This window comes from Protopterus annectens, chromosome 1.part1 (assembly GCF_019279795.1).
Source record: "Protopterus annectens isolate FY-2018-M chromosome 1.part1, PAN1.0, whole genome shotgun sequence".
Taxonomy (NCBI): Eukaryota; Metazoa; Chordata; order Ceratodontiformes; family Protopteridae; genus Protopterus; species Protopterus annectens.
Window position 1 is genome coordinate 443,708,244 of NC_056726.1, and position 12,542 is coordinate 443,720,785.

Below are 12,542 nucleotides of genomic sequence, written 5' to 3' on the forward strand. Positions count from 1 at the left end.
AAAAAGAGAAATCCTGTAATTTTACATGCCCATGCACAAAGCAAAGCATCCACTTTAGATTTTAGCTGAGAAAGGAGGAAATTTGATACAAACAACATACAAAACTGGCAATTCAAAGTTTTCCTTTACAACAGAGGCTACAACAACCTCTACCCCCTTCTATCATCTCCAAAGCTTCTTACCCCCCCTCTCAGAGGACCGGATTCCTTTACAACCCTGAGGATCCACCACTTAGGCCCCCTCCTTAATAGGCCCCTAGAGCTCCCTCAGATATTTATGAGCCTCCCTTAACCCTCTATACAGATCTCAGTTGACTGAGGAGGGGTTTGACTGGCCCTGAGGCAAAGGAATTGGAAAGGAAAGAATCTTGAAAAACAAAAATCTCAGAGAAATCTGCAAGGGCATCCAAAAACAGAAAAGTAAAAATTGTGGTCCATGAAAGAGAAAAAAAGAGAAGGATCATCTTCGTGAGTCAAATCTCCCCTATCAGTAAAATAAGATTCCTCAAATGAAAAAGAAAAGAAAGGAGAGAAAGAAAGAAGTGAAATCCTCCAACTGGAGGTCCAAGAAGAAGGAGGAAATCTAAGAAATCTTCAGGATCTTCAATATCTCAACTCTGAGACTCTGAGCAACTTTCCCAAACCCTCCAAACCCTGCTCCACCACCAGCCTCTCGGCAGCACCCAGAGACCCTTAATAAGAAATTAAAGTAATCCTCTCTTCTGCAATTTTTTAATTTTACAGATCCTGAAGACCTGGAGAAGACCAGAGGGAGGGAGAAGAGACCCCACCTGCCCCTGCAACCTACCCCCGAAAGAAGAAGGGTAGCCCTCCTAACCACCAAGGCCCCAGAACAAGAAGGCTGAACCTTACCCCAGCTCTGCTCCTTCAAGACTGCACATCCTGCGCAAAATCAACGCCCTGAAATCAAAACTTCTGAGAAACTTCAGAAACTTCAGATGCTGCTGGCCATCCACCTGTTGTTCCATTCGGGCTTCGAAGTGACAACGAAAGGTCTAGAACATTAACTTGTTGTTTAAAGATCTGTCTTTGGCGCTCTAGGGAGTTGGCGCCGAGGATCCGAAAAACCGGCATACTCCAACCTAACCCAAAGACTAATGAAGCGCAATAAGCCCCAATCTAATTAAAGGCTAATAATAAACCGACACAAAACTCACACAAGGTTACTAAGTAAAAAAAATGATAATAACAAGGAATGGTAAAAGAAAATAAAATACAATATCCCACCTTTCTGCCATCCGGAATTAACACCATTTCTGGAATTTTTATTAACTGGAACAAAAAAGAAAAAAAAAAAAAAACGGGCCAACTAGCCCTCCTTTGGTGAAAAACTCAAAACTCCGAATAACTCAAAGATCTGGAAAATTTAGATCTCACTTAGCGCTGACGCTGCGCTCGACCATGCGGGGGAAAGCGCGAAAAAGGATGAGATTATCGACTGGCGCTTTAGCGCCCTGACGCTTGGTCTTCTCCATATCTGTCGAGGCCAGTAGGGGGCAATGAGGATCATTTTGCAACCCAATGATATTGCTTTCTGTATGAGTTTCGGTATCAGGGGAAATGGAGGGAAGGCATAAAGAAGTCCCTGAGGCCAATCGTGGACTAAAGCGTCTCTGGGTGTGTGACCTGGAAGCGGAAGAAGGGAGCAGTAGTTGCTACATTTGCTGTTGAAGAGGGTGGCAAAAAGATCACAGCAAGGCTGTCCCCATTTGCGGAAGATAAGATTTGCACCTCCCTGATTCAAAGACCACTCGTGAGGCATGAGGATAGCTCTGCTGAGCCTGTCCGCTATGACGTTGGACTTCCCAGGGATGTGCGTCGCAATCAGAAAACATTGGGAGGAAATCGCCCACTGCCACAGTCTGAGTGCTTCTTGACACAGGGGGTAGGACCTGGTTTCGCCCTGCTTGTTGATGTACCACACCACTGACATGTTGTCTGTTTGAATTGCAATGGTCCCGGAAGGAAGAGAGTCTTGAAGAGCTTGCAATGCTAGGAGCACGGCTCTCATTTCTAGGATGTTTATGTGCAGATGGTACTCGTGAGGTTGCCAAGTGCCTTAGACTGTCCTGCCCAGATAATGCCCCCCACCCTATCAGGGAGGCGTCTGTGGTCACTGTGGCTACCGGAGGGGGTTGAATGAAGGGTCTGCCCTGAGTCACTAGTGGGAGACTATCCACCATGAAAGGTGCCTTTTGCATGCTTCTGTAATCAGGATCATGTGAGACATGGGCAGCTCTTGGAAAGACCACTGTGTGAACAGAAGCCACTGAAGGATCCTCATATGAAAGCGGGCCAGTGGGATTAGAAGAATTGCCGCTGCCATGGAACCCAGAGTTTGAAGGACGAATCTGATTTGGATCCTTTTGCTCTATATCAGAATTTGCACTTGCTGGCGAATTAAAGATACCCTGTCTGGCGGAAGCATTGCGGACATGTTTCTTGTGTCTAAGTCTGCTCCTATATAGGTGATTGACAGGGCAACAAGGCAGATTTTTCGAAGTTTATTGTGATGCCTAGCTGGGAGCAGATTGTGATTGTGTAGTCCCTGGCTTGCAGAAGTTGATGCCTGGTAGTAGCAGTGAGGAGCCAGTTGTCTAGATATGGAAACACCTGGAATCCTTGACATCTCAGGTGAGCCGTGACCACTGCCATACATTTGGTGAACACCCTGGGGGCTGTGGTGAGACCAAAGGGCAGGGCGCTGAACTGATAATGACTGACTCTCAGCTGGAAGTGAAGGAATCTCCTGGAGCACCTGTCCATTTTGATGTGATAGTACACATCCTGAAGATCTATGGAGCACATCCAATTGTCCTGACCCAGAAAGGGTAGAATGGACTGTAGCGTGACCATCCGAAAATGTGTTCTTTGAACAGACTTGTTTAGTCTGCTGAGATCCAGAATCGGTCTTCAGTCCCCTGTTCTTTTTGGTACCAAAAAGAACCTTGAGTAAGTTCCGGATCCGTGTTGGTCTGCTGGGACTTCCTGGATGACTCTTTTTTCTAGCAGTTTTGAAACTTCTATGACTGCTTGGTCCCTCAGATTGGGTGGAACATCTGGGAGGGATTTGATTGACGGTAAGGGGGGTTGAGAGAAAGGAATTTTGTAACCTCTGGATATAATTGACTGTACCCATTTGTCTTGCGTAAAACTTTGCCAGGCTTTTGTGTACAGTGAAAGTCTTCCCCCGACTGCCTCCAGAGACGGACAGCCAGGCAACCCTTGAGGGATGCTGGAAGAGCTTCTCAGAGAAGGATTCTCTGCTGCCTTGGTTCTGCGGACCCCCTCTGCCATGAGGGCAGCATCTGTTGTTGTTGTTTCCTCCTCTGCCCCTGGAGGAAAAATCTCTACGTGTGTAAGGCGGGGCTCCCTGGGATTTTCGGAACCACATTTTACCACTCTTCTGACCCTTGGGGTATGGTCCTGAAGGAGTGGAAAAACGGACTCCCATGGCAGAGAGAGTCTTGCCTTCTTGCTCACACCTAGTCAAAGTGTCTTTCACCTGTGGTCCAAAAAGAAAGGAACCATCAAAGGGGGTGTTGGTGAATGACGCTTTAAAGGGTTCTGCAAAATTACACAGTCGCATCCATGCGTGTCTCCTAAGGGCCACGCCTGTACCTGTGGCTCTACTTGCACCATCAGCTGCATAGGAAATTAGCCTCATGGAGGAGTTGACTACAGAATTTAGGGTCGCCAGCTAGGAAGCCACTTTAGCTTGAGCCTCTTCAGCTGATGGATCTTGAAGGGTATCTCCGAGCTCTTTAAGGAGATACCTCTGAAGCCGGATAAAATGGCATAAGTAATTCAGTGACCTCATAGAAAAGGTCGCTGAAGCAAACATTTGCTTCCCGTATCTATCCATAGTCCTAGACTCCTTGTTAGGTGGATGGACAGATGAAGAAGTTTCCGCTAACTCCTTTCTAGTGGCTGCTGCTACCACTATGGCACCCACAGGAACATCTTTGGTAAGGAACTGCTTATCAAGGGGTGCAGTGATAAACTTGATAGGTCTCCTCGGGGTTTGTTCCACTGTATCCGGGGCTGACCAAGCCTTTCAAGCCACCACAGACATGAGTGGATCGAAAGGCATAGAAACCCAGAAGGTGGAAGGTCAGGAACCGAACGCATCCAGGAATACAGACTCGTCCTCGGTAGGGGCTAGGGGATTCCAGTTCCCCCTCTGCTTAAGCATTTTGAGGATGTCCGAAAAGGAAACATCTTCAGAGGGGGATCTCGGGGACCCTTCCGAATCATCTAAATCTGTATCCGAAGTGACAGACTCAGGGGAGTCAATGTGCTTCCTCTTGCACTTCTTTTTAAGAGAGGGCTCCTCTGAATGATCAGGGGAGGCCTCGGAAGAAGAGGAAACACCCAATGGGGTGCCCTGGAGAGCCGGTTCCCCCATGCTTGGGGTCTGGAGGAGGAGGAGCAGAGGTTGTCGCAGGCACTACAGGGAATGGAGCCGGTGGGGTCAATCATGGAGCTGACTCAGAGGCCAGCACGCTCCTCATGATATCGAAGGCGTCCATGCCACAATGCAGAGAAGGATCCGGTTCCGAGGAAATCGGAATCCTTCTCCGCCCCGAGGGAGACGGCTCCGAGAACAATGTAGGAGCCGAACTCACCTGCGCCGAAGCTCTGAGAGGGAGAACGGGGTCGGACAAGGGTCCGATGCCACTCGCCCCCCTCGGAGCCGACGAGGGAGCCTCTGCGCCCAGATCTCTCGACGGATGCTGCCATCGAGGGAATCGGAGCCGATGACAGAACCGAAGGAGAAATAGTTATCGGAGCCAATGGTTCCACGACTCGAACCCCAATGAACTCTGGCTCCGAGCTCAAAGGAGTCAGAGGAGGAACATCGATATAAGTGGACGGAGCCGACACCTGTTGAGGAGGGTTGGACAAGATCTTGGCAAGTGCCTGCGACTTCAGCAACCTACTGACCACTCTCTCAACATCATGATCCGAGAGCCTAGAGGACCGAGAGGAGTGGGAAGATCTGTGACTGCGTTCACTCTGAAGCAGGGGAGACCGAGGAGCCGAATGTATGGATTCCCGGGAAGGGGACCTTAACCTTCTGTGGCTCCGCGACGGCTACAAAGATACTGATGGAGCCGACGGGGAGATAGTCTTATCGGTTCCGGCTGGAAACGAAGTAACAGGTAAAGTTTGAACCAATGACGGCGCCGAGCTTGGAGCTGACGATTTGGTCGGTTTGGGGGATTCCACAGGCTGAGTCTTGGTCGGTGAATACTGGGGCTTTAAAAGACCCCTGAGAATAAGCTTATTCTTATGCTCCTGCAGAACTCTTGGACTAAATGCATGGCATATAGAACAAGAGTCCTGCAGGTGCACTGCGCCTAAGCAATAGACGCAAGAAGTGTGCCCATCTGTCAGAGACATTTTGTGACAGCATGAATCACACTTCTTGAATCCAGACACCTTGGATTCTTTAGACATATCCAACAAAATATCTCAGGAGATACTACACTGATCTTAGCCAAAAAGCCGATAAGCGAAAACAAAATACCACAACACAATAACAACAGAGGGAAAAAAACACACAGTATACTACAGCTAAAGCTAAAGATTTTTTATTTTTTTTTTAAACTAGGAAGCCACTAACTTAAACGGCGACCTAAAAGGGTAGAGAGAGGGGGGAGGGGAAGAACTCTCTAAATTAAACGAGTTCTAAAGGGGAGGAAAGGAACTACAACAACACACTAAACTAATGACAATAGAATAAGACTAAAAGTTAACTATTGACTCTTAAGAAAAAAAGCTATTTCTGAAGAAAAAATGTTCTATAATAAACTTATACAAGCCTGAGCCAGTAAAGCGACACCTCGCAGCTGAAGCGGCAAATGAGATCTGGGTAGCTAGCGCTAGGCATCATGGGATAGGGGGTAACCTCGAGCCAGTAAACAGCTCTCGAGCTATAGAAGATGGCCGAGTCAGAGCAGAGGATCGGCTCCGATCCCAACCAGCAAGAACTAAGGCGAGATAGACAACTTAACATTGTAGGTTATATCGAGGGTATGTTAGAGACCTTATCACTGGAATATCACCAAAACAGAATTGAACTGGCTTGCACAGGAAGATATTACTGCTGAAGGAAAGCAGCCAGGATCTAATATACTTCATACACAGCCTCAACACATGAAAGAATACCCCTTTCTAAACCCCATCCCATAGAAGAAGAGTTCTCTGTTTTATATTTGTTTACTTTTCTCAGACAGGCTTATTAGTAAATATCTCCAATCATAGACTGTTGGTACCAAAATCCCAAGTTTTGTTTTGTTGCTGGCAGACTAAATTACACTTTTGGTTAATTCACTCCCAGGTTAAAATATTGTGGTTTCCTTATATATCTAAAGTTGTGTAGAACATTATGGATGGAAATAAGGCACAATGCCGCTGTGTTACCCTCCATTACAGATGTGTTGGCAAATATGTGGGTATGGCTAGCATATGCTGTCTGCAGATAGCAAAAGAACTCATGAAACAGTGTGGGAGTGGTAATTAATTAATTACCTAAATGTACATCAGATAACAGAAATAATGTGCATTAATTTGTCTACATGGTATGTAATGTGAGTACCTTTAAATCTTCAGATTCCTCTTTTATCATTATGTTGCTTGCAGATAATTTCTTGACTTCTTCTTCAATTTTTTGCATTTGTTTTTTAATTTCGTTCAGTTCTTCTTCCTTTTTCTCAGCACTATGTAGAAGACAACAGAAAAAAAACTCAAGGTAACAGCTCGACACATTTATTCTTGTAGTTTTTACATACTGTGACTTGGAACCAAACATACATGAAAGCAATCACAGCAGCTTCAGAAAGGATGTTTTCTGTATCACTGATGCCAGTGTATGCCAAGAAAACAGAGAAAGAGTTGGCTAGATGGAGTTTGTTTATATGTTTTATACCATTCATATTCAGAATTTCAAGGGCCTTACAAAATGGTAAAAAAATCATTGGTACAACTACAAAGCAGCAGATAAGAGTCAGTCAAGCAGTTACAAGTATTGTACTTACACTGACTACTGAGGCATTGAATTTAGTCATAGCTCACACGTTTGACAATCAAACCTACACTCTAAGGATCTTTTAGAAGCTCAGCTGACATAATCTCACATCTGTATTTCTTATCACCCATAAAATTGTCTGGATAGTTCTTAAACAGTAGCCAAAAACATTTGCAATTTAAAATGTAAAGGCAGCTTATTTCACAATCTAGGCAAATGTGTTACAGAATTATCCTTATTTTTCAATGTTTATATTTAGTTTCAGTAGCATGCTATTTGATATGATTTCATATCCACAGGCTGTGCTCCAGACACTGTTTCAAAAACACTGAGAGATCCTTAAACTGTCTGGGCAGATTAAATTTCATAGCAATACTACTTCCCTTGTGAAAAATTCTGAACGCTCTCTAACTGTACGGGGGTGCTTTCTCTAATTGTACAGCATGTTTAATTAGATAATACAAAAAAAATGTATGTTATTCTGCAAGGCTGACTCCTTGTAATATATAGTGCACAATTATTTCTCTGGATCATCACGTTATTCCTTCTAGCATTTGATGAGCTATTTCAAATATCTTCCAAACCACTATGGAGAGATCTTGATGAAGGCTGAAACTGACGACTATAATTATCCCTTTTTTTTACCAAGTGTTTATTGCAAGTTTACAACTATAAGTTTTACAATTAATTTGACAGCATTTTACATGTCGTATGATGTTACATTTTCTTACACTGAAATTAAGACTAATGCCAGAGCACCATAAACTTGTATTCTCAGGATATCCCTGGAAAACCACTGCTGCTATGGTGCATATAACAGCACTTTCTACCTCTGGTCATCTGTGTGTCTGTTTTTGCGAGGACTGTCAAAGCCACAAGTCATAAAATGCATTTTCTAGCCCTACTTCACCAGATATTATGCATATTCAATGCCAAGTCCCTACATCCGACTTGTTTCCATTTTGGGAAATTGACTTTTATTTGTTAATTTTGTAAGAACATTATGTGCACACAGAAAAATGGTAAGTGTGAATAAAACAAAATAATTCTTAAATATTTTTGCATATTTATCAAAAGCAGGGTATAGGTACAATAAGTATTATTCATTTTGCAGACAGTTTCATAGTGAACAATTTCTTTACTCAGTGCCCTGATCTCATATTTTGTTTAAAAGTTACTTAAATTAGTTTGTTAGGAAAGGAAACATTATTTGTGTCTCTGTTTCGCTCATCTATAAAAATATGAAAACACACACACACACACACACACACACACACACACACACACACACACACACACACACACACACACACACACACTCTCTCTCTTCCTTTGCTCTAAAGAGACTTTGGTTGATATCTGTTTAATCGACCGCATTTGGTTGACAGGTGTGTAAGATCACACAACTCTTTGGGTAGGGGTATATGCCCTTTCCCTGATATTGTGTGATCTTGGAGTTAGTATATATAATTGGCAGAGGGTTGGAGTTTCTTTCTCAGCACATGCATGTTACACTGTCGATGTTCACTTTGTCGACCTTCTGCAGTTGATGTATAGAAGGATGACAATATGGGTTACTCGAATGTGGGTATACATATATATATATATATATATAAAAATGTGTGTGTACATATATGTATATATAAATATATAATATATATATATATATATATATATATATATATATATATATATATATACGTATGTATATTTACATCTATATCTCCCTCTCTCTCTCTCTCTCTCTCTCTCTCTATATATATATATATATATATATATAGATATATATATATATATATATATATATATATATATATATATGTATGTATATATATATATAGATATATATATATACGTATATCTATAAATATACACATATATCTATTTATAGATATCTATGTATCTATATGTATATAAATAGATAGATGCATAGAGAGAGATATGTAATTATATTTTATAGATTTGCGTGCTGATCATTTTTCAGAATCATAGCATCCTGTTATCTTCTTGTCCTAAATTTACTCACCTTTTTTTCCACTTCTGCTGAACATGAAAAAAAGGATCTTTCTTTTTTTCTTTATCATTTTTTTTTTTTTTATGGTGAGTATGAAAGTTATGTCTTTACCATAATGACGGATCTGTGTTGTCTGATTTTCGTCCAGTTCAACATTTGGGTTGTCAGATCCAATTGGATTAGATCTTGATATCTTCTTAAAAAGCTGTGGCTCCGAGGCTCTGACTCCTCCCCTACCCATAATTCCCTCCTCTCCACTAGGTTATCTCAGATTGAGTTTGCAGTCTTAAATCTTTGTAATAATCTGCTTTTATAACTAAGGAACCTTTAGGTGTTCCATTTGCTGAACATGTTAACACCATAATATAGAACAAAGGAAAAATTTTAACAGGATCTAGGTGAGGATTGCCTGGTCACCAGAAGCTATCATAGACAATACTGGAAGGGAGAAGGAGGGAGGGATGTTGAACTTGATGAAAATTAAACATCACGGATCAATCATTATGATAAGTAGAGAACTTTCATATCCGATGTTGTCTGTTTTCATCTGATTCAATCTTTGGGACAGATTCTCAAGCTGCTTATTACCTTGGTGGTTTCAAGGAAGGACATTCCTGTGAATGGTGGAACCAAATGAAGAACGTGATCTAGAGTGTACATCCAATTTGCAATGGGGCACAGAAGTATGGACCAAGTTGTGCTGCACAAATTCTACAATGGGGAGCCTATTCATAAAGGCTGTAGAGGTGGCTACTGTTCCTGTGCAAGAAGCTCTGGGTTTTGCTTGTAAAGGTATCCCTCTTTTAGTATATACAAATGAAATGCACTATCCCTCTTTTAGTATATACAAATGAAATGCACTCTAATAACCATCTCAAAAAAATTACTTTAGAGACACCTTTACCCAACTTTGTTCTAGAAAAAGCCACAAATACATGGTCAGACTTCCTGAAGTTTTTTGTTCTATGGAGACAGAACATCAGATGGCTCTGAAAATCTAACCTGTAAAACATGTTCTCCCTTATATGAAAATCTAGGAAAGGAAGAGCAGAAGATCAATAGATTGATTCAGATTTGCTTCAGATGTCACCTTGGGAAGGAAAAGTACAGTTTTGTACCTACCATAAATGTAGATGTTCGAGGATCTACATTGCTGCAGTCATGACCTGTGGGTAGTCCGCTGTCCTCGGTCGGCCCGAATACCAAAGGGCTAGGCTGGCATCGGTCATTGTCGCTTAGAGCTGACGTCAGTACGCAGTAGTACTTAAGCGCATGACCGACGCCATATCCTCAGTCTTTCTTGCCCCAGATGTCAGAAGGCCTAAAAAGAAAGGCCAAAGCCAAAAATAGGAAATGCCCAACAACCCCCAGAGAGTAAATAAAAAATATCTCCAAACAAAACCCAGCAACCCCAACCTATAGAGGGGAAGGAGGGAGGGAAAATTGGACTGCAGCAATGTAGATCCTCGAACATCTACATTTATGGTAGGTACAAAACTGTACTATGTTCTTCGTCTCACATTGCTGCAGTCATGACCTGTGGGTAGAATCCCAAAGCAAAGGAAAAGGGAGGCTGGCAAATTACAAGGAATTAGGGGCTGCTAACATGCCCTGTAAAACTGCAGTGGCAAACCCAGCCCTGGACTTGGAATAGAGAGGGAGATGGTAATGCTTAGTGAAAGTGTGTACAGAACTCCAAGTAGCTGCTTCCAAAATATCCTTAGTAGCTACACCCCTCAAAAAAGCAGTAGAAGTGGCAGTAGCCCTAGTAGAATGAGGCCTGATCCCAGCAGGGACATCCTTCCCATGGTGAGAATAACAAAAGGCAATACAATGACCAATCCACTTTGAAATAGTCTGCTTAGAAACAGCTTTCCCCTGTGAACTCAAAGCAAAAGAAACAAATAACTGTTGAGTCTGTCTGAACTCCTTAGTTCTGTTCAAGTAGTAACATAACTGCCTATGGATGTCCAAAGAATGCAAGACTTTTTCCCCTTTATTTTGGGGTTCAGCATAAAAAGTAGGCAAATGAATAGACTGATTCAAGGCCACACTAGAAATCACTTTAGGCATAAAAGTAGGGTTAGTCCGCAAAGAAACTCTATCCTTATGAAATATCAAAAAAGGTTCTACTGCCATGAGAGCCTGCAATTCAGATACCCTCCTGGCAGAAGTAATGGCCAACAAAAAAGCAGTCTTCCAAGACAAAAACTTCAGTTCAGACGTAGCTGCAGGTTCAAAAGGAGGTAAAGTAAGTTTCTCCAAAACAAAATTGAGATCCCAGGAAGGAGTAGGAGCTCTACATGGGGGTCTTATATTCTTTGCCCTCTAAGAAATTGTTTGAACAAAGGATGGGAAAATAAAGGAAGGTCACAATCATAGTGAGCAGAAATGGCTGCAGCATGAACCTTCACAGAAGAGAATGACAAACCCTTGTCCAGTAATTCAGTAAGGTACTGTAGTGCAAAACTCAAATTAGGCACTGAAACATCAAAACCCTTTGCAGTGCTCCAAAGAAAAAATCTCTTCCATTTATCAGCATAAACTTTTCTAGTGCTAGGCCGCCTAGCTTCCAAAATGACATCTAAAACCTGTTGAGGAAGCTGAGACCCCACCGGCTCCATCACAGAATACGCCAGGCTGTCAGATGGAGGGACTGCACCTGAACATTGAGAAAATGATTGTTTGACTGGGACAACAAATGAGGAATCTGTGGCAGAGGCCAAGGAGGCTCCTGGATTAAACTCCTCAGCAGAGGATACCAATGTTGACGTGGCCAGTCTGGTGCTATTAGAATCATGCAAGGCTTGTCCCGTCTGACTTTCAAGAGTACCTTGGGGAGAAGAGGCAGAGGAGGAAAAGCATAAACGTGAAGGTTGTTCCAACTGAAAGACAGAGCATCCACTTTCCAAGCATCTGGGTGGAACATCTTTGTGCAAAATTTTGGAAGTTGAAAATTTAGTGGGGAAGCGAATAGATCTATGTCTGGAGTTCCCCAAGCCACAGTCAATTGTTTGAAAATCTGAGGATCCAGTTTCCATTCGTGGGGATCCACCATTTGTCTGCTCAAAATATCTGCTAGGGAGTTCTGTGCTCCTGGCAGAAACCGTGCCTGAAGATTGATTCGCAAACCCAGAGCAGTCTCCCATAAAATCATTGCTTGTCTGCAAAGAGGGTAGGAATGGGTACCCCCCTGCTTGTTGATGTACCACATGACTGTTGTGTTGTCTGTTTGTATCAACACCTGTCCTGGCTGAAGGAGTTCCTTGAATGCCATCAAAGCAAATTGAACTGCTAACATCTCCTTCATGTTGATATGCAAATGTAGTAGTTTGGCCACATGTCCTGTATCCATTTTCCATTGAAGTGTGCTCCCCAAGCCAAGTCCGAGGCATCCGTCGTTAGGATCTGACTCGCCTCTGGTCTGGACACAGAGAGTCCCTTGTTTAGGTGACATTCCTGAGCCCACCAAAGT

At 42.8% G+C, this 12,542-nt stretch overlaps 1 protein-coding gene across 1 annotated transcript in view; it reads right to left on the reverse strand.

The window, feature by feature from the left end:
* The window catches only part of LOC122814628 (spindle pole body component 110-like), a 750,577-nt gene that overhangs the window by 560,632 nt on the left and 177,403 nt on the right, over positions 1–12,542 (reverse strand). Inside the window, exon 3 of the mRNA XM_044087100.1 lies at positions 6,625–6,745. Coding sequence (XP_043943035.1) covers positions 6,625–6,745 — 121 coding nt within the window. The remainder of the gene's footprint in view (positions 1–6,624; positions 6,746–12,542) is intronic.